The following is a 25850-nucleotide window of genomic DNA, read 5'->3' on the forward strand; positions in this document are numbered from 1 at the left end:
AGGGGAGGGTGCTGGAGTATTGAAAACATGGGAGGCAATAATTCAGACCCCAACCTTTTGAGAATTACATTTTAAACTAAATCTCTTTCTCTGAGCAATTGTATTAGTATAAAATAATATAATTTCCTTTTTTTGTGTTGGTGTAACAATACACCATGTAGATGTATATAATGAACAGACTAGGTCTATACTGCTCCTACATGGTGTAACAATTCATCATGTAGATGTATATAATGAACAGACTAGGTCTATACTGCTCCTACATGGTGTAACAATACATCATGTAGATGTATATAATGAACAGACTAGGTCTATACTGCTCCTACATGGTGTAACAATACATCATGTAGATGTATATAATGAACAGACTAGGTCTATACTGCTCCTACATGGTGTAACAATACATAATGTAGAAGTATATAATGAACAGACTAGGTTCTATCCTATTCTACTGTATCTGTCTATGTATTACTCATCTCATATGTATATACTGTATTCTATCCTATTCTACTGTATCTTAGTCTATGTATTACTCATCTCATATGTATATACTGTATTCTATACTATTCTACTGTATCTTAGTCTATGTATTACTCATCTCATATGTATATACTGTATTCTATCCTATTCTACTGTATCTGTCTATGTATTACTCATCTCATATGTATATACTGTATTCTATACTATTCTACTGTATCTTAGTCTATGTATTACTCATCTCATATGTATATACTGTATTCTATCCTATTCTACTGTATTTTAGTCTATGCCACTCTGACATTGCTCGTCCAAATATTTATATATTCTTAATTCCATTCCTTTACTTTAGATGTGTGTATTTGTTGTGAAGTTGTTACATATTATTGCACTGTTGTCCTTGAGTGGTCCAGCCAGAGCCCGGACTTGAACCCGATCAAACATCTCTGGAGAGACCTGAAAATAGTTGTGCAGCGATGCTCCCCATCCAACCTGACAGAGCTTGAGAGGATCTGCAGAGAAGAATGGAAGAAACTCCCCAAATACAGGTGTGCCAAGCTTCTAGCGTCATACCCAAGAAGACTCAAGGCTGTAATCGCTGCCAAAGGTGTTTCAACAAAGTACTGAGTTAAGGGTCTGAAACTTCCATGATTAGTAAGAATTAGGGTAGATTTATAGGACTATTGTTTTTATGATTCATACATACTTTCCTAACCCTAAAATGTACCTAAATAATCTACAAGATCAGAGTATTTTTAAATCTACCAGTTGGTGTTGAAACAGAGACGAATGATGACTTTCTTGAATTGATCCCTAGTTTCTGACTCCGTGTATTCTATTGAGTCCGTCAACAAAATTAGAATGAAAAGGTATTTAAAGGCACAACATTCTAATTAAAGGTATTACCGTATTTAAAAGAATGGCTTAAGATGAAATGTACTCTAAACCCTATTGAATGAAAACTCCATGACAAAATCTGTTGGCCAACAACTGTGAGGGTTTTCAGCCAGGTATCAACACATGCAGAGTGTGAGTAAGCAAGACATACATTCCTAAATGGGGATCGGCCCCAGTCTCCTGGTAAAACACCAGAACCCTCCCCCTACAGCATTTATGTTCATTTTGAGAAAGTAGCACTACAGTCTCCAGGTAAAAAACTACTTTTGGGTAAAAATAGACGCGACACCTGTCTATGAATTTGAGAGGTTACATTGATGCTCCAGATACTCAACTAGTCTAAAGCAGACCAGTTTTATTGCTTCTTTAATCATAACAACAGTTTTCAGCTGTGCTAACATAATTGCAAAAGGGTTTTCTAATGATCAATTAGCCTTTTAAAATGATAAACTTGGATTAACTAACACAACGTGCCATAGGAACACAGGAGTGATGGTTGCTGATAATGGGCCTCTGTACGCCTATGTAGATATTCCATTAATAATCATCTGTTTCCAGCTACAATAGTCATTTACAACATTAACAATGTCTACACTGTATTTCAGATCAATTTGATGTTATTTTAATGGACAAAAAATTGCTTTCTTTTAAAAACAAGGTTATTTCTAAGTGACCCCAAACTGTTGAACGGTAGTGTACATCTACATCCTCCCATGTTGCTGAACCACTGATCAATAACTCCCTATTACAGGAAAAAACACTATTTCCATTGGTTGTTAGTACTGTACTGACCTCTCGTCCTCTGTCTCTCTCGTACTCTGCCTTGTGTATTTATCTTCAAAATATTCTTATAGTCCCAACATAGAACCAAATAGACTTCCCAAAAATAATATGGCATTTACTTTATTTCACATTTATTTAATCAGATATGTCAATTGAGAACCAATACGCATTTACAATGACAATCTGAATGAAGAAATACTAATATCAATCTATTTAATAATTAACATGTTTGAAATATCCCAATGATATAGTGAACAACATTTAGGGGTTTACACTTGCATTCAATCAATCTTAAGTTCATAATCAAAACATTTTTTTTTTACTCTTTTAATCCGATTTTCGACATGATCATGTCTTGAGCTGGAAAAAACATGTAGACCTATTTTTCAGTATGATTTCATTCATACAATATTATTTAATGTAGAATGAACAAAAACACAATTTCTCAATCAAAAACATAAGTCAGAACACAGCCTCTCTATTCTCTCGTGTGATTTCAGGTCCTCTGACTGGGAAAATGTCTTTTCACAATGAGAGCAGTGGTATGTCTTCTCCTCCTGTGTATTAGTATGTTGGAAAGGCTTTTCTCCTGTGTGTGTTCTCTCATGCTTTTTCAAGCTCCCTAACCGGGTAAAACTCTTTTCACATCGGGAACATTTGTAAGGCTTTTCTCCTGAGTGTATTCTCTCATGCGCTTTCAGGCTCCCTCGATGGGTAAAACTCTTTTCACAATTGGAACAGTGGTAAGGCTTTTCTCCTGTGTGTATTCTCTCATGCTCCTTCAGGCTCGCATACCACCTAAAATTCCTTCCACAGTGGGAACAGTGATAAGGCTTCTCTCCAGTGTGTCCCCTCTCATGTGGTTTCAGGCTCCCTAACTGAGTAAAACTCTTTACACAGTGGGAACAGTGGTACGGCTTCTCTCCAGAGTGTCTTCTCATATGTATTTTCAGGTTCCCTAACCCAGTAAATATCTTTCCACACTGAGAGCAGTGGTAGGTCTTCCTATCTTCTGTGTGTATTTCTTCATGTTGTTTCAGGTACCGTAACTGGGTAAACCTCTTTCCACACTGGGAACATTGGAAACTCTTTTCTCTTGTGTGTGTCCTCTCATGCTCTTTTAGGTTCCCTAACTTGGTAAAACTCTTTCCACAGTGGGAGCATTCGTAAGGGTTTTCTCCTGTATGCGTTCTCTCATGTACTTTCAGGTTCCTTAACCACTTAAAACTCTTTCCACACTGGGAACAGTGGTGTTGTCTCGCTGGTTTGGGCGTCTCTGGGTCTGGTTCCCCTAAAGGAGTCTCCCTGCTGTCAGAGTGAGAGTCTGGTCCCTCTCCTACCAAAGACAAACAGAGTTTTTAGTTAAATATTAAACAGAGAACTGAATTAAACCTCCATAAAATAAAACTGTCTTCCTGTGAGGCTAGATTCCTCAAAAACCTGAAGTCAGTTTTCAGAACATTACATAATTTAATAAAAACTTGGTGGCCGCCCTAATAATAATAATAATGTAGAACATAAAATCTAATCTTTCTCACATGTTTATAGGCTGAGCAGAGCTCTACAATAGGGAAAGGGGGATACCTAGTCAACTGAATGGATTCAACTGAAATGTGTGTCCCGTATTTAACCCAACCCCTCTGAATCAGAGAGGTGTGGGGGGCTGCCTTAATAGACATCCACGTCATCGGCAGCCAGGGAACAGTGGGTTAACTTCCTTGCTCAGGGGCAGAATGACAGCGTTTTTACCTTGTCAGCTCGGGGATTTGATCCAGCAACCTTTCGGTTACTGGCTCCTACCTGCCAGGCTACATAATGTCGTATTTTAGGCTGAGCAGAGCTCTATAATAATAGATAATGTCATGTTTATAGGCTGAGCAGAGCTGTATAATAATAGATCATGTTTATAGGCTGAGCAGAGCTGTATAATAATAGATAATGTCATGTCTATAGGCTGAGCAGAGCTCTATAATAATAGATAATGTCATGTTTATAGGCTGAACAGAGCTCTATAATAATAAATAATGTCATGTTTACAGGCTGAGCACAGCTCTATAATAATAGATAATGTCATGTTTACAGGCTGAGCAGAGCTCTATAATAATAGATAATGTCATGTTTATAGGCTGAGCAGAGCTCTATAATAATAGATCATGTTTATAGGCTGAGCAGAGCTCTATAATAATAGATCATGTTTATAGGCTGAGCACAGCTCTATAATAATAGATAATGTCATGTTTATAGGCTGAACAGAGCTCTATAATAATAGATAATGTTTATAGGCTGATCAGAGCTCTATAATAATAGATAATGTCATGTTTATAGGCTGAACAGAGCTCTATAATAATAGATAATGTCATGTTTATAGGCTGAGCAGAGCTCTATAATAATAGATAATGTCATGTTTATAGGCTGAACAGAGCTCTATAATAATAGATAATGTCATGTTTATAGGCTGATCAGAGCTCTATAATAATAGATAATGTCATGTCTTCAGGCTGATCAGAGCTCTATAATAATAGATAATGTCATGTTTATAGGCTGAGCAGAGCTCTATAATAATAGATAATGTCATGTTTACAGGCTGATCAGAGCTCTATAATAATAGATAATGTCATGTTTACAGGCTGATCAGAGCTCTATAATAATAGATAATGTCATGTTTCCAGGCTGATCAGAGCTCTATAATAATAGATAATGTCATGTTTACAGGCTGATCAGAGCTCTATAATAATAGATAATGTCATGTTTACAGGCTGAGCAGAGCTCTATAATAATAGATAATGTCATGTTTATAGGCTGAACAGAGCTCTATAATAATAGATAATGTCATGTTTATAGGCTGAACAGAGCTCTATAATAATAGATCATGTCATGTTTATAGGCTGAACAGAGCTCTATAATAATAGATAATGTCATGTTTATAGGCTGATTAGAGCTCTATAATAATAGATCATGTTTATAGGCTGAGCAGAACTCTATAATAATAGATAATGTCATGTGTATAGGCTGATCAGAGCTCTATAATAATAGATAATGTCATGTTTATAGGCTGAACAGAGCTCTATAATAATAGATAATGTCATGTTTATAGGCTGATCAGAGCTCTATAATAATAGATAATGTCATGTTTATAGGCTGATCAGAGCTCTATAATAATAGATAATGTCATGTTTATAGGCTGAGCAGAGCTCTATAATAATAGATAATGTCATGTTTATAGGCTGAGCAGAGCTCTATAATAATAGATAATGTCATGTTTATAGGCTGAACAGAGCTCTATAATAATAGATAATGTCATGTTTATAGGCTGAACAGAGCTCTATAATAATAGATCATGTCATGTTTATAGGCTGAACAGAGCTCTATAATAATAGATAATGTCATGTTTATAGGCTGATTAGAGCTCTATAATAATAGATCATGTTTATAGGCTGAGCAGAACTCTATAATAATAGATAATGTCATGTGTATAGGCTGATCAGAGCTCTATAATAATAGATAATGTCATGTTTATAGGCTGAACAGAGCTCTATAATAATAGATAATGTCATGTTTATAGGCTGATCAGAGCTCTATAATAATAGATAATGTCATGTGTATAGGCTGATCAGAGCTCTATAATAATAGATAATGTCATGTTTATAGGCTGAGCAGAGCTCTATAATAATAGATAATGTCATGTTTATAGGCTGATCAGAGCTCTATAATAATAGATAATGTCATGTTTATAGGCTGATCAGAGCTCTATAATAATAGATAATGTCATGTTATAGGCTGATCAGAGCTCTATAATAATAGATCATGTTTATAGGCTGATCAGAGCTCTATAATAATAGATAATGTCATGTTTATAGGCTGAACAGAGCTCTATAATAATAGATAATGTCATGTTATAGGCTGAGCAGAGCTCTATAATAATAGATAATGTCATGTTTATAGGCTGATCAGAGCTCTATAATAATAGATAATGTCATGTTTATAGGCTGATCAGAGCTCTATAATAATAGATAATGTCATGTTATAGGCTGATCAGAGCTCTATAATAATAGATAATGTCATGTTTATAGGCTGATCAGAGCTCTATAATAATAGATAATGTCATGTTATAGGCTGATCAGAGCTCTATAATAATAGATAATGTCATGTTTATAGGCTGATCAGAGCTCTATAATAATAGATAATGTCATGTTATAGGCTGATCAGAGCTCTATAATAATAGATAATGTCATGTTATAGGCTGATCAGAGCTCTATAATAATAGATAATGTCATGTTATAGGCTGATCAGAGCTCTATAATAATAGATAATGTCATGTTTATAGGCTGATCAGAGCTCTATAATAATAGATAATGTCATGTTATAGGCTGATCAGAGCTCTATAATAATAGATAATGTCATGTTTATAGGCTGATCAGAGCTCTATAATAATAGATAATGTCATGTTATAGGCTGATCAGAGCTCTATAATAATAGATCATGTTTATAGGCTGATCAGAGCTCTATAATAATAGATAATGTCATGTTATAGGCTGATCAGAGCTCTATAATAATAGATAATGTCATGTTTATAGGCTGATCAGAGCTCTATAATAATAGATAATGTCATGTTATAGGCTGAACAGAGCTCTATAATAATAGATAATGTCATGTTATAGGCTGATCAGAGCTCTATAATAATAGATAATGTCATGTTATAGGCTGATCAGAGCTCTATAATAATAGATAATGTCATGTTTATAGGCTGATCAGAGCTCTATAATAATAGATCATGTTTATAGGCTGAACAGAGCTCTATAATAATAGATAATGTCATGTTATAGGCTGATCAGAGCTCTATAATAATAGATAATGTCATGTTATAGGCTGAACAGAGCTCTATAATAATAGATAATGTCATGTTATAGGCTGATCAGAGCTCTATAATAATAGATAATGTCATGTTATAGGCTGATCAGAGCTCTATAATAATAGATAATGTCATGTTTATAGGCTGATCAGAGCTCTATAATAATAGATCATGTTTATAGGCTGAACAGAGCTCTATAATAATAGATCATGTTATAGGCTGATCAGAGCTCTATAATAATAGATAATGTCATGTTTATAGGCTGAACAGAGCTCTATAATAATAGATAATGTCATGTTATAGGCTGATCAGAGCTCTATAATAATAGATCATGTTATAGGCTGATCAGAGCTCTATAATAATAGATAATGTCATGTTTATAGGCTGATCAGAGCTCTATAATAATAGATAATGTCATGTTATAGGCTGATCAGAGCTCTATAATAATAGATAATGTCATGTTTATAGGCTGATCAGAGCTCTATAATAATAGATAATGTCATGTTATAGGCTGAACAGAGCTCTATAATAATAGATAATGTCATGTTATAGGCTGATCAGAGCTCTATAATAATAGATAATGTCATGTTATAGGCTGATCAGAGCTCTATAATAATAGATAATGTCATGTTTATAGGCTGATCAGAGCTCTATAATAATAGATCATGTTTATAGGCTGAACAGAGCTCTATAATAATAGATAATGTCATGTTATAGGCTGATCAGAGCTCTATAATAATAGATAATGTCATGTTATAGGCTGAACAGAGCTCTATAATAATAGATAATGTCATGTTATAGGCTGATCAGAGCTCTATAATAATAGATAATGTCATGTTATAGGCTGATCAGAGCTCTATAATAATAGATAATGTCATGTTTATAGGCTGATCAGAGCTCTATAATAATAGATCATGTTTATAGGCTGAACAGAGCTCTATAATAATAGATCATGTTATAGGCTGATCAGAGCTCTATAATAATAGATAATGTCATGTTTATAGGCTGAACAGAGCTCTATAATAATAGATAATGTCATGTTATAGGCTGATCAGAGCTCTATAATAATAGATCATGTTATAGGCTGATCAGAGCTCTATAATAATAGATAATGTCATGTTTATAGGCTGATCAGAGCTCTATAATAATAGATAATGTCATGTTATAGGCTGATCAGAGCTCTATAATAATAGATAATGTCATGTTATAGGCTGATCAGAGCTCTATAATAATAGATAATGTCATGTTATAGGCTGATCAGAGCTCTATAATAATAGATAATGTCATGTTATAGGCTGATCAGAGCTCTATAATAATAGATAATGTCATGTTTATAGGCTGATCAGAGCTCTATAATAATAGATAATGTCATGTTATAGGCTGAACAGAGCTCTATAATAATAGATAATGTCATGTTATAGGCTGTATTTGATCCAATGTAAATAACATTTTGTTGGTGTCCCACTTCATCTCTAAAGTAATAATTACCATACTTTCTAAATGATAATTCTTTAGTTCAGCCTTTCCTTGAAATGGCTATTTTATTTTATGTTTTTTTGTAGACTTACAAACGTTTGCTAATATGTTCAGTCTCCCCAAAACGCTTGTCCTTTTGCTAATATGTTCAGTCTCCCCATAACACATGTCCATTTCATGTCAATAATGCATCTTATTTTATGTATTTCTCCAACATTATTTAGAAATCTGCTTTTTGTTGGTATACACACTCCACACAAGGCCTACAATAGACACACATCAAAAGTTTCATTTATAACTTGTTTGCCATTCTGTGAGACAATTAAGTTGTGATTTTGCGGTGGGAGGGACTCTGATGGTATACACATGTTACAGTTAAGCAATAAGACCAGAGGAAGTGTGGTATATGGCCAATATAGCACGGTTAAAGACTGTCCTTATGCACGACGCAACACAGAGTACCTGGATACAGCCCTTAGCCGTGGTATATTGGCCATCTATCACTGAGGTGTCTTATTGCAATTATAAACTGGTTACCAACGTAATCAGAACAGTAAAAATACATGTTGTCATACCCATGGTATACGGCCTGATATACCACGGCTGTCAGCCAATCAGCATTCAGGGATTTAATCACCCATTTTAAAATGTAGCTTCAACATATTATAACATAAATTCCTAGAGTACAGAACAACATTTTCAAGTATAGAATTTCAGTAGCATGCTGCTTTAAAACAACACATTCGTTCAAAACCTTTGCAGTTAGAGCTCGTTTTTAAGACAGTACTTACTGGTGGTAATCAGATCTCCTGACTCCTCTGTCAATATGACAGTTCTCTCTCCCTGTTTCCCCTCCTTCACTTCAAAAACTACATCCTCCTCTTTCACCTCTTCCTCTTCTTTCACGGTAACAGCCTCACCCTCTACTTCTTGTTTTACTGTAACATCCTCCTCCTCTTTCACTCTGAACGCATCTTCTTCTTTCACTGAAACGTCTTTCTCTTCTTCTTTCACGGTAACAGCCTCACCCTCTACTTCTTGTTTTACTGTGACATCCTCCTCTTCCTTCTCCTCTTTCACGACAATGTTCAGCCCCAGAGCTTCTTTCTCCGTCCAGCAGACCTCCTCTTCTTTAACAGGAGGGGAGTAGTTTAGGGAGCTCATGTTCGGGGATGTTAGCTAGCTAGCTAGTTAGCATGAGCGACTAGTTTAGTGCTAGGCTAATTTATCAAGCCAGCTAGTTGACTAACAATGTACCTATAACATTTAAATGGGGGCAATTAACTAGATGTCAGAAGTATATTTAAAAAACAGAGGCAAATATGCACAGAAACAGTCTAAATGTTTCGGCTGTTGGCTACCGAGGTGGCTGACTAGATGTTGTTGAAGAAGTGTTCCGTCCACTAGATTATACGTCACGCTGCAGCATCGCCTGAAAGACGCACATCGCCGTCTGCTGACTGGAGGGAAACGCAGTTGTTGTTGCACACAAATGTATTTTTCATTCCTTTCATTAAATAATAATATTATATTGAGACGTTCAAAAAGAGCAGTGCATATTTTGAGTGAGAATTTAAAACATACTGTCCTTCACATCTGTATTTAAGGCAGTTTCATATTCATTCATTTAAAGAAACCCACTGGTCACACTGGTTGAATTATCTGTCAAAATAGGAACTCTGCAGCCTAGTTGAACAGTGATCTATGTTCTATTAACGCTGCTGGGAGCAAACTGGAGAGTAGCTAGAGGAAAACAAACCTAACTGCATGTCCAGGCCCTGGTATATCATCAGACTGCATACAAACCTAACTGCATCCCCAGTCCCTGGTATATCACCAGACTGTACAAACCTAACGGCATCCCCAGTCCCTGGTATATCATCAGACTGTACAAACCTAACTACATCCCTAGTCCCTGGTATATCACCAGACTGTACAAACCTAACTGCATCCCCAGTCCCTGGTATATCACCAGACTGTACAAACCTAACTGCATCCCAGTCCCTGGTATATCACCAGACTGTACAAACCTAACTGCATCCCCAGTCCCTGGTATATCACCAGACTGCATACAAACCTAACTGCATCCCCAGTCCCTGGTATATCACCAGACTACATACAAACCTAACTGCATCCCCAGTCCCTGGTATATCACCAGACTACATACAAACCTAACTACATCCCCAGTCCCTGGTATATCATCAGACTGTACAAACCTAACTGCATCCCAGTCCCTGGTATATCACCAGACTGTACAAACCTAAGTGCATCCCCAGTCCCTGGTATATCACCAGACTGTACAAACCTAACTACATCCCCAGTCCCTGGTATATCACCAGACTGCATACAAACCTAATTGCATCCCCAGTCCCTGGTATATCACCAGACTGTACAAACCTAACTGCATCCCCAGTCCCTGGTATATCACCAGACTGTACAAACTTAACTACATCCCCAGTCCCTGGTATATCATCAGACTGCATACAAACCTAACTGCATCCCCAGTCCCTGGTATATCATCAGACTGCATACAAACCTAACTGCATCCCCAGTCCCTGGTATATCATCAGACTGCATACAAACCTAACTGCATCCCCAGTCCCTGGTATATCACCAGACTGTACAAACCTAACTGCATCCCCAGTCCCTGGTATATCATCAGACTGTACAAACCTAACTACATCCCCAGGCCATGGTATATCACCAGACTGCATACAAACCTAACTGCATCCCCAGTCCCTGGTATATCATCAGACTGCATACAAACCTAACTGCATCCCCAGTCCCTGGTATATCATCAGACTGCATACAAACCTAACTGCATCCCCAGTCCCTGGTATATCATCAGACTGTACAAACCTAACTACATCCCCAGTCCCTGGTATATCACCAGACTGCATACAAACCTAACTGCATCCCCAGTCCCTGGTATATCATCAGACTGCATACAAACCTAACTGCATCCCCAGTCCCTGGTATATCATCAGACTGCATACAAACCTAACTGCATCCCCAGTCCCTGGTATATCACCAGACTGTACAAACTTAACTACATCCCCAGTCCCTGGTATATCACCAGACTGCATACAAACCTAACTGCATCCCCAGTCCCTGGTATATCACCAGACTGTACAAACTTAACTACATCCCCAGTCCCTGGTATATCACCAGACTGTACAAACTTAACTACATCCCCAGTCCCTGGTATATCACCAGACTGTACAAACTTAACTACATCCCCAGTCCCTGGTATATCATCAGACTGTACAAACCTAACTACATCCCCAGTCCCTGGTATATCACCAGACTGCATACAAACCTAACTACATCCCCAGTCCCTGGTATATCACCAGACTGTACAAACCTAACTGCATCCCCAGTCCCTGGTATATCACCAGACTGTACAAACCTAACGGCATCCCCAGTCCCTGGTATATCACCAGACTGCATACAAACCTAACTGCATCCCCAGTCCCTGGTATATCACCAGACTGTACAAACCTAACTACATCCCCAGTCCCTGGTATATCATCAGACTGCATACAAACCTAACTGCATCCCCAGTCCCTGGTATATCACCAGACTGCATACAAACCTAACTGCATCCCCAGTCCCTGGTATATCATCAGACTACATACAAACCTAACTACATCCCCAGTCCCTGGTATATCACCAGACTGCATACAAACCTAACTGCATCCCCAGTCCCTGGTATATCATCAGACTGTATACAAACCTAACGGCATCCCCAGTCCCTGGTATATCATCAGACTGTACAAACCTAACTGCATCCCCAGTCCCTGGTATATCATCAGACTGTACAAACCTAACTACATCCCCAGTCCCTGGTATATCATCAGACTGTACAAACCTAACTGCATCCCCAGTCCCTGGTATATCACCAGACTGTACAAACCTAACTACATCCCCAGACCCTGGTATATCACCAGACTGTACAAACCTAACTGCATCCCCAGTCCCTGGTATATCACCAGACTGTACAAACCTAACTGCATCCCCAGTCCCTGGTATATCACCAGACTGTACAAACCTAACTGCATCCCCAGTCCCTGGTATATCACCAGACTACATACAAACCTAACTACATCCCCAGTCCCTGGTATATCACCAGACTACATACAAACCTAACTGCATCCCCAGTCCCTGGTATATCACCAGACTGTACAAACCTAACTGCATCCCAGTCCCTGGTATATCACCAGACTGTACAAACCTAACTGCATCCCCAGTCCCTGGTATATCACCAGACTACATACAAACCTAACTGCATCCCCAGTCCCTGGTATATCACCAGACTACATACAAACCTAACTGCATCCCCAGTCCCTGGTATATCACCAGACTGTACAAACCTAACTGCATCCCCAGTCCCTGGTATATCATCAGACTGTACAAACCTAACTACATCCCCAGGCCATGGTATATCACCAGACTGCATACAAACCTAACTGCATCCCCAGTCCCTGGTATATCACCAGACTGTACAAACCTAACTGCATCCCCAGTCCCTGGTATATCATCAGACTGTACAAACCTAACTGCATCCCCAGTCCCTGGTATATCATCAGACTGTATACAAACCTAACTGCATCCCCAGTCCCTGGTATATCATCAGACTGCATACAAACCTAACTACATCCCCAGTCCCTGGTATATCATCAGACTGTATACAAACCTAACTGCATCCCCAGTCCCTGGTATATCACCAGACTGTACAAACCTAACTGCATCCCCAGTCCCTGGTATATCACCAGACTGTACAAACCTAACTGCATCCCCAGTCCCTGGTATATCACCAGACTGTACAAACCTAACTACATCCCCAGTCCCTGGTATATCACCAGACTGTACAAACCTAACTGCATCCCCAGTCCCTGGTATATCACCAGACTGTACAAACCTAACTACATCCCCAGTCCCTGGTATATCACCAGACTGTACAAACCTAACTACATCCCCAGTCCCTGGTATATCATCAGACTGCATACAAACCTAACTGCATCCCCAGTCCCTGGTATATCACCAGACTGTACAAACCTAACTGCATCCCCAGTCCCTGGTATATCATCAGACTGTACAAACCTAACTACATCCCCAGTCCCTGGTATATCACCAGACTGTACAAACCTAACTACATCCCCAGTCCCTGGTATATCACCAGACTGTACAAACCTAACTGCATCCCCAGTCCCTGGTATATCACCAGACTGCATACAAACCTAACTGCATCCCCAGTCCCTGGTATATCACCAGACTGTACAAACCTAACTGCATCCCCAGTCCCTGGTATATCATCAGACTGTATACAAACCTAACTGCATCCCCAGTCCCTGGAATATAATCAAGCTGTATACAAACCGAACTGCATCCCCAGTCCCTGGTATATCACCAGACTGCATACAAACCTAACTACATCCCGAGGCCCTGGTATATCACCAGACTGCTGTGACCCTCCCACTCTGTCTGCTGAATTCTTTCTCTTTGCTCTTCCTTAATAGGATGTCGGTGGGCGGAGCCGGGAGGGTCGTCAGTGAAATGGGACACACCTGGGCTGGGTGGGGGCGCTGGAAGATGGCGGCGAGTGTAGACGAGATTTCAGCTTGCTCCGAGTAACCTTAACTTTTATCCCTCTCAAACTTACTTAAATGTAACGGAACTTGGCTTATAGTAAACACAATAGAGAACAACACTTAGTTGACCGATAATTTGATTCATAACTTTGAGAAATGGAAGGAAAAAATGTGCGAAAGAGCAAAGGGAGGAGAAGGCAGTTGCTAGCTGAGCACTCATACGTTGGAGAAAAACCGCCACCTGACTCATCAGGAGAAGAAATGGAGGATTCTGGACATTCGGTTGATTCTGAAAATGCAGTCAATAGTCCTGCACCCAAAAAGACACAGAAAGAATTATCTTTGCGCGAATTACAGGTCAACATAATCGATGCTGTCTCTGCAAAGATAAACGAAAGAGCCGATGGTCTGGAGAAAATGATACGCGAAAACACATCAAAAATAGTTGACCTCGAGACCTCTGCATTCTGACTGTACACCAGAGAAGACACACAGGAGAGAAACCTTATATATGTGGTCAATGTGGGAAGAGTTTTGGTCAATCTGGAGAACTGACTTTACACCAGAGAACACACACTGGAGAGAAACCTTTTAGCTGTGATCAATGTGGGAAGAGTTTTACTACATCTGATCATCTGACAGTACACCAGAGAATACACACAGGAGAGAAACCTTTTAGCTGTGATCAATGTGGGAAGAGTTTTACTACATCTGATAATCTGACAGTACACCAGAGAATACACACAGTAGAGAAACCTTATAGCTGTGGTAAATGTTGGAAGAGTTTTGGTCAATCTGGACATCTGACAGTGCACCAGAGAACAAACACAGGAGAGAAACCTTATAGCTGTGGTAAATGTGGAAAGAGTTTTGGTCAATCTGGAGATCTGACTCAACACAAGAGAACACACACAGGAGAGAAATCTTTTGGCTGTGGTCAATGTGACCAGAGATACTCTGATAAAAGATCTCTGATTAAACATCAGAAAATACATGGAGTTGTTTCGTGATATCAATGAAATGATGTCACAATGTAGAATGTTTTTAACATTGTAGAAGGAGTATTTTAATGATGTCACAATGTAGAAACCTAAATGTTTGTCCCCTGTTCTATTGATTTCAGCATGATATGGATATTAGTCTCAGGGGGAAAATCCAGGCTCTGAATTGGAAGAGTTACTATTTATGTGATTTAACAAAAAGTGACTAACACAAAAAGAGCTCTGTTACACTTACCACGTTGGTGACCCACTTGAATCAAAATGCAACACTTCAAAATGTAGCTAGCTGTTTTCTACAAGTTGTCCTCTAACCGGGGATGTACACATTATTCCCAGATTCCGTGTGGTTTTTGAGCTGTTAGTTTTAACAGGACGTGCAACTTCATCTCCCTCCTCTCGCACAATTGATTTTAGCGATGAGTTATGACAAATAAGTGTTGTGTTCCTTTGTTTAGCGACCCCTAAATTTAAATGTATCACTCCAAAATGTAGCTGACTGTCTTCTGCAGGTTGTCCTCTAACCAGTGAGGTAAAATATATCTCCCATTTCCATATGTTTATTTTTTAGTTGTGTTAGTTTCAACATCATGTACAACCTGATTTCCCCCCTAATCGATATCAGTGATTTATAGCTACTTGTCAAAACAACAGCGTTTTTGGTGCTTGTGCATTTTATAAGGTGCTTGTTTTAAAAAATACAAGTAATATGATTATTGTGGCAGATGTTTGTGTATGTAGCACATTTTATGTTTTCAATTTATCACAAACTGTTTCCGCATATTGGTTAATGATTTGGACACGTTTAAACTGTGTTTTGACATTGGGGATATCCCACCTAGCAACATGTCATTGAAAATAAGACAATCAAATATTTCATATTTACATGTAACATTTAGTACTGATAATTATTTATGCAACCAACTGACAATTTTGGGGTTTTTGGTACAATTATATTGACATTGTTGCCCTGCTTTTAGAATATCAGGGTTCATTCTCAGATGTGCCAACCCAAATGTACTAGAGCATGACATTGGGGACTGGGCCCGATCCAACAACATGCCTATCTAGTGAACCCTGAAAAGAGAGAGAAGCTCCGCAGTGAGGTGGAAAGTTACTACGGATATTTGCAGGAGTTTCCTCTTGAAATCAGACATGTCCGTGGTAAGGACAACTTGGTTGCTGATTGTCTCAAGGGTGGGCAGTCAAAAAGATTTGTGTTTTCCTCTTTTGGACGACTTGGTTCCTGATTGGGGTGATGAGAGTTCTAGAAGCTAGTGAGTTTTCAAAAAATAAGGTTGTAGAAAAATATATATTTAGAAATATGTTTATAGGGGGGGGGGGGGTCATAAACCTCTATATTTAACACAGTCTATTCAGGTCCTTCAGTAGATTCAGAGAGGGGAAGAGAGAAAGGTATTTATGGGGGGGGGTCATAAACCTTACCCACAGGCCAACGTCATGACAGTGTTGTGTGTGGGTATTATCAAACCCTAAAGTAAAAACAAACAAAATATGTCCAGGCCTTTTCCATTTAGGTAGTTTACAGCCTCAATCTCACTCACCCAAGATTATAGCCCCAGGAAACATTCCAAAGAGAGACAATGAAATCCCCATTTTCCCAAAGACAAACACAAAACACTTCGTTAGCATTCATTATACAACTGATTCAGAAACCCAAAAGTTAACTACAAACAAAACCTAATGATAATTCCACTGTACTCCCTCAAATCATTAATCATTAGTTTTAATCTGCATCAATTGTATATGCATGCTTAATTGACCCTTAGACACAATTATCCTGGTATCATTACTAGACCAATGTCCAACAAATATGTGATAGCTTTTTCACCTTTGGATTGTTCAGCAATATTTAATCCCAGGCATTTAATAAAATGTAGTTTGAGACGTGTTCTCTCATGTCGCCTTTAACATACATACTTCAGTTGACTTTCATCCGTCCTGGAGGAAAGAATCCTACTCAAACACATCAGATAATACAATGTTTAATTAAGTGAAAACAACACCAAAAATAAACAGTAAACAATAAACAAACCCATAACCTCTTTCCAGCAATCAAATCATTTCAACCTGTTGCATAAATTTAGTACAACAATCCTTGTTTAACAAATCTAAAACCTTTCAAAAAATGTGTGCTGTCTCATCAGCGTAAGAATCAAAACAAACTTTTTTCCATTCATAATATACAATGTTTTAATTCCCCAAAGGTCAATACTGTTCAGCTCATACATGAATGATCTTCCTTCTGTCTGTACAGGGTCTGAAGTTCCAATGTATGCAGATGATACAGTGATAAATGCATGCAATTAACAAACAACCTACACAAAAACTCACTACTGTAATGGTTCAGATGACAAAGTTGCTAAGAGACTCATGTTTGCATCTCAATAAAATTAAAAAACACCAAACACAGTCTGCATGTTCCTTACAAGGAAAACAACTGATGCCCCTGAGACAGATGTCTATTGTATCAGGGGAAAAGTTCCAGGTGATATCTGATTTTAAGTTCCACGGCATCATACTTGATTCCAACCTCTCTTTTAAAAGCAAATGAAAAAAATGTCTTCAAATAACCATATGCAACCTAGCTAATTTCCAAAACATATGAAATTGTTTTACTACAGAAGTAACAAAACTATGCTTCAAGGTCTCAGAGCGAGTAACGTCACCGATTGAAACGCTATTAGCGCGCACCACCGCTAACTAACTAGCCATTTCACATCGGTTACACTCACCCCTTCACAAAGCTCGTCCTCGCGCTATCTTGCGACTCTACGTCTTACAGGAACGCGCATACCGGCCAAGCACACGCACAACTGTGATGAATTTGCCCTTTCCCTGTAAAATAAAACTAACTCAACCAATTCACTGTACTGTCCTGACATTGTTCCACGTAATGGAAACAGAGTATAATGTTTAAATACATAAACTTCCTTTTCTAATTCACTGGTGTTACCTAAACATTCAAACCAAGAATCAATAACCAGCTTCACATCACCAAATGTTTCCTTCCAGCCAAACATAGCCCAAGCATAGCTCAGCGCACATAACCAATTCTCTTCTCATCTTTTGTTTTACCCACTACTCAACCAACGTTCTGCCTTACCTCTATAGTAAGATTAAAACCAAACTTTACAACTTCCTCTTCTCTTTCAGCTTCACACTTATGAAATATCCAAGACTTTAAAAGTAACATGTAAATCGCCATACTTATAAAAATAACATCATTCAACTCTTTCTCTGTATGTCAGTTCCAGCAACAGACAACGTATCATATCAACATTCCCTCGCTATTATTTTCTAATTAGTTAGCCTTTCAATTTAAACTAATCAAGCTATCAAAACGTTACATTTATATCTTAAGCAAACGCTAGCAACCGTATCTCTCCAGGCAAAACATATCAATAGTAGAATTATAATCAGTCCCCTGGTGGATGGGCTAGGATAACCCTGGCCTCCTGCGTGGCAGGCGACAATTCTACCCCTGTACCACCAATGCTAGACTCCCAGCAAATAAACCCATTCACAATTGTCTGTAGTCGTAAAATCACGCACGTATTACCGAGACAATTCCCAGAAAATAGCCCTCTTAAAAAATCCAAGATTTACACCAGCGATGATTCTCACATGCCAAATGAATAAATTAGCAGTCAAAGAGTAAAATCAACATTCATAGACTAGGAAACAGATCTTGCGCCTTTTAATAAAAGTAGATGTTTTCTCATCGTATTTCAATGACTTTACTTCATCATATTAAAATCAGCCAATGATAATTAGTTTGATGGATACCCTAGGCTTTGTCCGACTTTATAAATTACGTCGAGATTCCATCTTAATTTGCTCTAACTTTATGGAAAACGGTGTATTCAATAAATCCAGCAACACCTCTCATACTGGGAGGAAAAAATAAAACAGTTTCAGACCTTAACATGTTGGGGCTAGGGGGCAGTATTTTCACGGCTGGATAAAAAAACGTACCCGATTTAATCTGGTTACTAATCCTACCCAGTAACTAGAATAGGCATATACTTATTATATATGGATAGAAAACACCCTAAAGTTTCTAAAACTGTTTGAATGGTGTCTGTGAGTATAACAGAACTCATTTGGCAGGCAAAACCCTGAGACATTTTCTGACAGGAAGTGGATACCTGATGTGTTGAATTACCTTTAAGCCTATGCCATTGAAACACACAGGGGCTGATTAATGTTTTGGCACTTCCTATTGCTTCCACTAGATGTCACCAGCCTTTACAAAGTGTTTTGAATCTTCTACTATGAGATCTGACCGAACAAGAGCCATGGAACGATGATGGCCGATTAGACTCTGGCGCGCGAGGTCATGTTGGGTACCCTCGTTCCAAAACGTTTTAAAAGAGTATGCATTCGTCCACCTTGAATATTATTCATGTTCTGGTTAAAAAATGCCCTAATGATTTATGCTATACAACATTTGACATGTTTGAACAAACGTAAATATATTTTTTCCCCTCGTTCATGAAGTGAAGTCCGGCGGGCTTAGATCATGTGCTAAGGGCATTTTTATTTCAACTGTTGTACCCAGATGGGGATAATACAATAAGCATTTATAGTTACATCGTTAGGGTAAGATAACCAAAAGTGGACACACTCCAATCAGTTTCTAGAGCACAATTTCCCAAACATTGTAGACAGTTTAATAATGCTTAAAACCTAATCTTTATCAAATTATCCATTAAAGATACCAACTCAAAACCCACGTACGTCTACGAATGGATGGTTTAAATTGTATCTAATTATATTCTCACCATTACTTTATCAAATCTCTAGTAATCGATTATACACACACATACAATTTATCATATTTTCACAGAATCCATATAAAACATTAGAAACTTTTAGGTACTCACACAGAACTTTAACCTGTTATGGCTAGGGGGCAGTATTTTCACGGACGGATAAAAAACGTACCCGATTTAATCTGATTATTACTCCTGCCCAGAAACTAGAATATGCATATAATTATTAGCTTTGGATAGAAAACACTCCAAAGTTTCTAAAACTGTTTGAATGGTGTCTGTGAGTATAACAGAACTCAAATGGCAGGCCATAACCTGAGAAGATTCTGTACAGGAAGTACCCTGTCTGACCATTTCTTGCCCTTCTTGATTATCTCTATCCATTACAGGGGATCTCTGCTGTTACGTAACACTTCCTACGGCTCCCATGGGATCTCAGAAGGCGGCAAAAAGCTGAATCGTGGCTTTGCAGGCTCTGGCTGAAAAACATTAGCGCGTTTGGATAGTGGCCAGTAACAGTACTATGAGACTCAGGCTCGTGCACGAGGGGATCCCATGCTTTTATTTTCTCTCTCTTTGTATGTATACACGCTTTCCCGGTCGGAATATTATCGCTTTTTTACGAGAAAAATTGCCTAAAAATAGATTTTAAACAGTGGTTGACATGCTTCGAAGTACGGTAATGAAATATTTAGAAATCTTTTGTCACGAAATGCGCCATGCTTGTGACCCTTATTTACACTTCGGATAGTGTCTTGAACGCACGAACAAAACGCCGCTTTTTGGATATAACTATGGATTATTTTGGACCAAACCAACATTTGTTATTGAAGTAGAAGTCCTGGGAGTGCATTCTGACGAAGAACACCAAAGGTAATCCAATTTTTCTCATAGTAAATCGGAGTTTGGTGAAGGCTAAACTTGCTGGGTGTCTAAATAGCTAGCCCTGTGATGCCGGGCTATCTACTGAGAATATTGCAAAATGTGCTTTCACCGAAAAGCTATTTTAAAATCGGACATATCGAGTGCATAGAGGAGTTCTGTATCTATAATTCTTAAAATAATTGTTATGTTTTTTGTGAACGTTTATCGTGAGTAATTTAGTAAATTCACCGGAGGTTTGCGGGGGGTATGCTAGTTCTGAACGTCACATGCTAATGTAAAAAAGCTGGTTTTTGATATAAATATGAACTTGATTGAACAAAACATGCATGCATTGTATAACATAATGTCCTAGGGTCGTCATCTGATGAAGATCATCAAAGGTTAGTGCTACATTTAGCTGTGGTTTTGTTTTTTGTGACATTATATGCTAGCTTGAAAAATGGGTGTCTGATTATTTCTGGCTGGGTACTCTGCTGACATAATCTAATGTTTTGCTTTCGCTGTAAAGCCTTTTTGAAATCGGACAGTGTGGTTAGATTAATGAGAGTCTTGTCTTTAAAATGCTGTAAAATAGTAATATGTTTGAAAAATGGACGTTTTTGCATTTTAGAGGAGTTTATATTTCGCGCCACGCCCATCATTGGATATTGGAGCAGGTGTTCCGCTAGCGGAACGTCTAGATGTAAGAGGGATCACCCACACAGGATTGGCCCGATACTCACACAGAACATCAGAACATAATTGAAAGGTTACTCATACAGAGGAAACCTACTCACGCTAACACAGAACGCTCCTACAAAGATTACCTAGTGGTAACTTTAACAAAATACTCACACAGAGTAACCCAGGGCATACCTGGCTAGCACATTTAAAATAATTTGAATTCACCACCTCTGAGGGTCACTTAGACAGTCACACAGACATTCTCAGAACTAGGTCCTTATTCCAATAGGGCTTCACCAAGTACCATGTGTCACACAGAACACACAGTAACCCTGGGCCCTCACCCCCACAAACCGCACCAATCCCCACTGTGATCAATTCAGTGTCAGGACGGCTCTAGGTCGCCCACAACAGACCAGTGGCAGAGTATCATTGAGTCTGCAAACTCTCAGATTGCTCTCCTCTGACTCGGCCCTGTTTACGCCTCCAAGGTGCCCCCCTCACAAAGGAATACACACTCAGAGCTCACGTAACAGAGGCTAATTTCTAAAAACTCGACTTCAAGTGTGTTTTGCTCACCTCTTTCTTTAAAAAAAAATAAGTTCGAAATGTGGTATCCACTCGGCTCGCTGCCTCTCAGATCAAAGGTGGGTCCATCTGCTAAGTTCCTGAAGTGTGGTCTCCCTGAGATCCCAAGTTAGAGGGATCCCTCGTGCACGATTTACCCAGGTCACCAGGAGCGATCACCAAGTGAAGATTCACATCCCATCCTCGTCGCCAAATGTGGTGGCTAATTTCCGCATTACCAAATGAGGAGTTACAAAACACACCAGTCCGAGTTAAAACTACATCTTTAATACTTAAGATACTTTTGCAAAAGTTCTTGACCCCCAATAATGCATTCTCTCGAATGAATCATTTAATGAGTTGCTTACAGAATGGCTCAGGGATCTTTTATAGCAACGATACCCCCTTCAACGTACATTGACAAACCACAGATACTTAGTAACAGTTCACAAAGGTTACGTTTTGTATGACAGATATCAATAAAACACATCAGACAGTAACTGCTATGTCAACAGGATTAATGGTATAGCCCAGTATCTGGTCTCCTTAGAACCGTCCTTCCCTGGTACGATATTGAACAGAACTATTTCATCCAATGGCATATATCAATTGTCAACTCTAGATACTCCCATCTCAAGCAAACCCCCTCTTGACCCCACTCCTGGACAGGCTCACTGGAGGGAGTGAGCCTCTAGGCCATATATTATCACAGGATAAGGGTGAGATCTAAGAGACCATGGTCCCAGACACTGCCATAAACCTCCCCACAATAAGGAAAAGGAGGGTGTGACTTGCTCACAGACATTGTGGAGACAAGTCATTGGTTTCCCAGTAATCACGCCATCCCTTCACGTGGTTTAAGCATAGGTAAAGAGACATTCACATATGAAGACAATATTTCATTCTGTCCTCCTCTCTTGCTGATATTCTGCAGAGCAACAGAGATAAGTAAAAGACAAGTCTGACCTCTCCCCTATCCCAGGTATTCCTTAAAAAGGTGGGATTTCAGGTGTCTACGGAAGGTGGTGATTGACTCCGCTGTCCTGGTGTCGTGAGGGAGCTTGTTCCACCATAGGGGTGCCAGAGCAGCGAACAGTTTTGACTGGGCTGAGCGGGAACTGTGCTTCCTCAGAGGTAGGGGGGCCAGCAGGCCAGAGGTGGATGAGCGCAGTGCCCTCGTTTGGGTGTAGGGACTGATCAGAGCCTGAGGAGCGGGGTGACGTGAGAGAACTTGGGAAGGTTGAACACCAGACGGGCTGCGGCGTTCTGGATGAGTTGTAAGGGTTTAATGGCACAGGCAGGGAGCCCAGCCAACAGCGAGTTGCAGTAATCCAGACGGGAGATGACAAGTGCCTGGATTAGGACCTGCGCCGCTTCCTGTGTGAGGCAGGGTCGTACTCTGCGAATGTTGTAGAGCATGAACCTACAGGATCGGGTCACCGCCTTGATGTCAGTGGAGAACGACAGGGTGTTGTCCAGGGTCACTCCAAGGTTCTTAGCACTCTGGGAGGAGGACACAATGGAGTTACCACACTCCTACTGTTTTATTAAGGTATCTGATAAACAGATGCATATCTGTATTCCCAGTCATGTGAAATCCATAGATTAGGGCCTAATGAATGCATTTCAACTAACTGATTTTCTTATATGAACTGTAACTCAGTAAAATCTTTGAAATTGTTGCATGTTGGGTTTATTGTTTTGTTCAGTATAATAAAAATATCAGTTGTAAATGTTTTATGTTTGATACGATGTTAGTAACACTAAGTCCCACTACTGGCTTGCTTCTGAAGCTAAGCAGGGTTGGTCCTGGTCAGTCCCTGGATGGGAGACCAGATCCTGCTGGAAGTGGTGTTGGAGGGCCAGTAGGAGGCACTCTTTCCTCTGGTCTAAAAAATATCCCAATGCCCCAGGGCAGTGATTGGGGACAGTGCCCAGTGTAGGGTGCCGTCTTTCAGATGGGACGTTAAACGGGTGTCCTGACTCTCTGAGGTCATTAAAGATCCCATGGTGCTTATCGTAAGAGTAGGGGTGTTAACCCCGGTGTCCTGGCTAAATTCCCAATCTGGCCCTCATACCATCACGGCCACCAAATCATCCCCAGCTTACAATTGGCTCATTCATCCCCCTCCTCTCCCCTGTAACTATTCCCCAGGTCGTTGCTGTAAATGAGAATGTGTTCTCAGTCAACTTAACTGGTAAAATAAAGGTAAAATAAAAATACAAAAAATAAAAGTAATTCCATCCTTTCACTAAATCTCTAAAGTAACTTTTAATTGACAGACTCATTTAAATGTTGTGGATGTTGATGTTGTGGATGTTGATGAAAGAAAATCCCATATAGCCTACTGGACAGGACTGTTATGGCATCTTCTGTTTGGGAGTCTCAGGTCAGGTCTGAGCCATGATCAGAATGTGTCTCTGTCTATTTCCAGCCCTGACATTTCTACCTGTCCTGATCTAGTGTTTGACCCCTGACCTCCTCACACAGTCTCACTGTCCATGTCTGATTTTAGCGCCCACATCTACGTCACTGTGTTATAATGGACCTTATGCTTGTTATGTCACCTCTGTAACCAGCTATCAAACATATTGACCTTTCTGACCCTATCCCACCTCTAGTTCACTGTGTTATAATGGACCTTATGCTTGTTATGTCACCTCTGTAACCAGCTATCAAACATACTGACCTTTCTGACCCTATTCCATGGCCCTACTTTCTAGAACTAAACATTTAAAGTCCTCTGAGTTTTGCTAAGCGTCCATTTACTTATTTATTATGTATTTGCTGTGTATTGGAATTGTGCCGCAGAGCACAGAGGGTGTCACGTCCGTTAGAATGATCGGACCAAGGTGCAGCGTGAGTAGCGTTCCACATAATTTATTATAAAGTGAAACGTAATGCAAATACAAAACAAATAAAGAATAGACGAACCGTGACTACAATGCAACTAAACATAAACAATATCCCATAACCCCCAAGTGAAAAACAAGCTACTTAAGTATGATCCCCAATTAGAGACAACGATTACCAGCTGCCTCTAATTGGGAATCACACCAATCACCAAACATAGAAAAACTAAACTAGAACCCCACATAGAAAATAACAACTAGAAAACCCTGACCTACTCTACCATAGAAAATAAAAGCTTTCTATGGTCAGGACGTGACAGAGGGTTTGTATATGTTGAGATGATCACGTTCCAGATAAATGGTTGAACTGATTCCTGTCTCCCGTCTCATCATTATTGAATTGTTATACAGACGTGGTTATGTAACCCACCAGACATAACAAAAGATTGGTGATGGGTAATTCTGAACCTACAAGAACTATTCTGTCTGGAAGAAGTATGTTTTTACAACTATTTAAAATGGTTATTTTCTGTGGTACAGTCCAGGCTAATGTTACCACAGTGTACTGCTAGCAAAGGCAAGTGCATAGCGGAGCTAGCAAAGAGAGAGAGTTAGCATTGCCATAGATGGCTGAAAAGAACCCGAGACGGATGCCAGGTCTGGAAAACAACTTGATTTAAAAAGAAGGAATATACACTGCTCAAAAAAATAAAGGGAACACTAAAATAACACATCCTAGATCTGAATGAATTAAATAATCTTATTAAATACTTTTTTCTTTACATAGTTGAATGTGCTGACAACAAAATCACACAAAAATAATCAATGGAAATCCAATCTATCAACCCATGGAGGTCTGGATTTGGAGTCACACTCAAATTTAAAGTGGAAAACCACACTACAGGCTGATCCAACTTTGATGTAATGTCCTTAAAACAAGTCAAAATGAGGCTCAGTAGTGTTTGTGGCCTCCACGTGCCTGTATGACCTCCCTACAACGCCTGGGCATGCT

At 39.2% G+C, this 25850-nt stretch overlaps 2 protein-coding genes across 2 annotated transcripts in view; one reads left to right on the forward strand and one right to left on the reverse strand.

Moving 5' to 3' along the window:
- Positions 1 to 24529, forward strand: part of LOC145877390 (uncharacterized) — a 56914-nt gene extending 32385 nt beyond the window's left edge. Inside the window, exons 3-4 of the mRNA XM_082972719.1 lie at positions 14546 to 14925; positions 24477 to 24529. Of these exons, the coding sequence (XP_082828845.1) occupies positions 14546 to 14925; positions 24477 to 24529 (433 nt within the window). The remainder of the gene's footprint in view (positions 1 to 14545; positions 14926 to 24476) is intronic.
- LOC145877388 (uncharacterized) lies at positions 2262 to 10224 on the reverse strand. The gene is made up of 2 exons (XM_082972717.1): positions 9274 to 10224; positions 2262 to 3493 (listed from the first exon to the last, which is right to left on the reverse strand). Exons 1-2 carry the CDS (start codon positions 9644 to 9646, stop codon positions 2607 to 2609), a joined length of 1260 nt encoding a protein of 419 aa, XP_082828843.1. The 5' UTR covers positions 9647 to 10224; the 3' UTR covers positions 2262 to 2606.
- Positions 24530 to 25850: the final 1321 nt, after the last annotated feature.

Source organism: Salmo salar, unplaced genomic scaffold (assembly GCF_965601325.2).
Source record: "Salmo salar unplaced genomic scaffold, fSalSal1 ptg000997l, whole genome shotgun sequence".
Lineage (NCBI taxonomy): Eukaryota > Metazoa > Chordata > Actinopteri > Salmoniformes > Salmonidae > Salmo > Salmo salar.

Bases quoted from the DNA above. Each gene is read 5' to 3' on its own strand.
- LOC145877388 (XM_082972717.1), bottom strand. From the start codon at position 9,646: ATGAGCTCCCTAAACTACTCCCCTCCTGTTAAAGAAGAGGAGGTCTGC. The intron at 3,494-9,273 runs GTAAGTACTGTC...TGTCTTTGGTAG, and splicing joins AGGAGATCTGATTACCACCA to GAGAGGGACCAGACTCTCAC.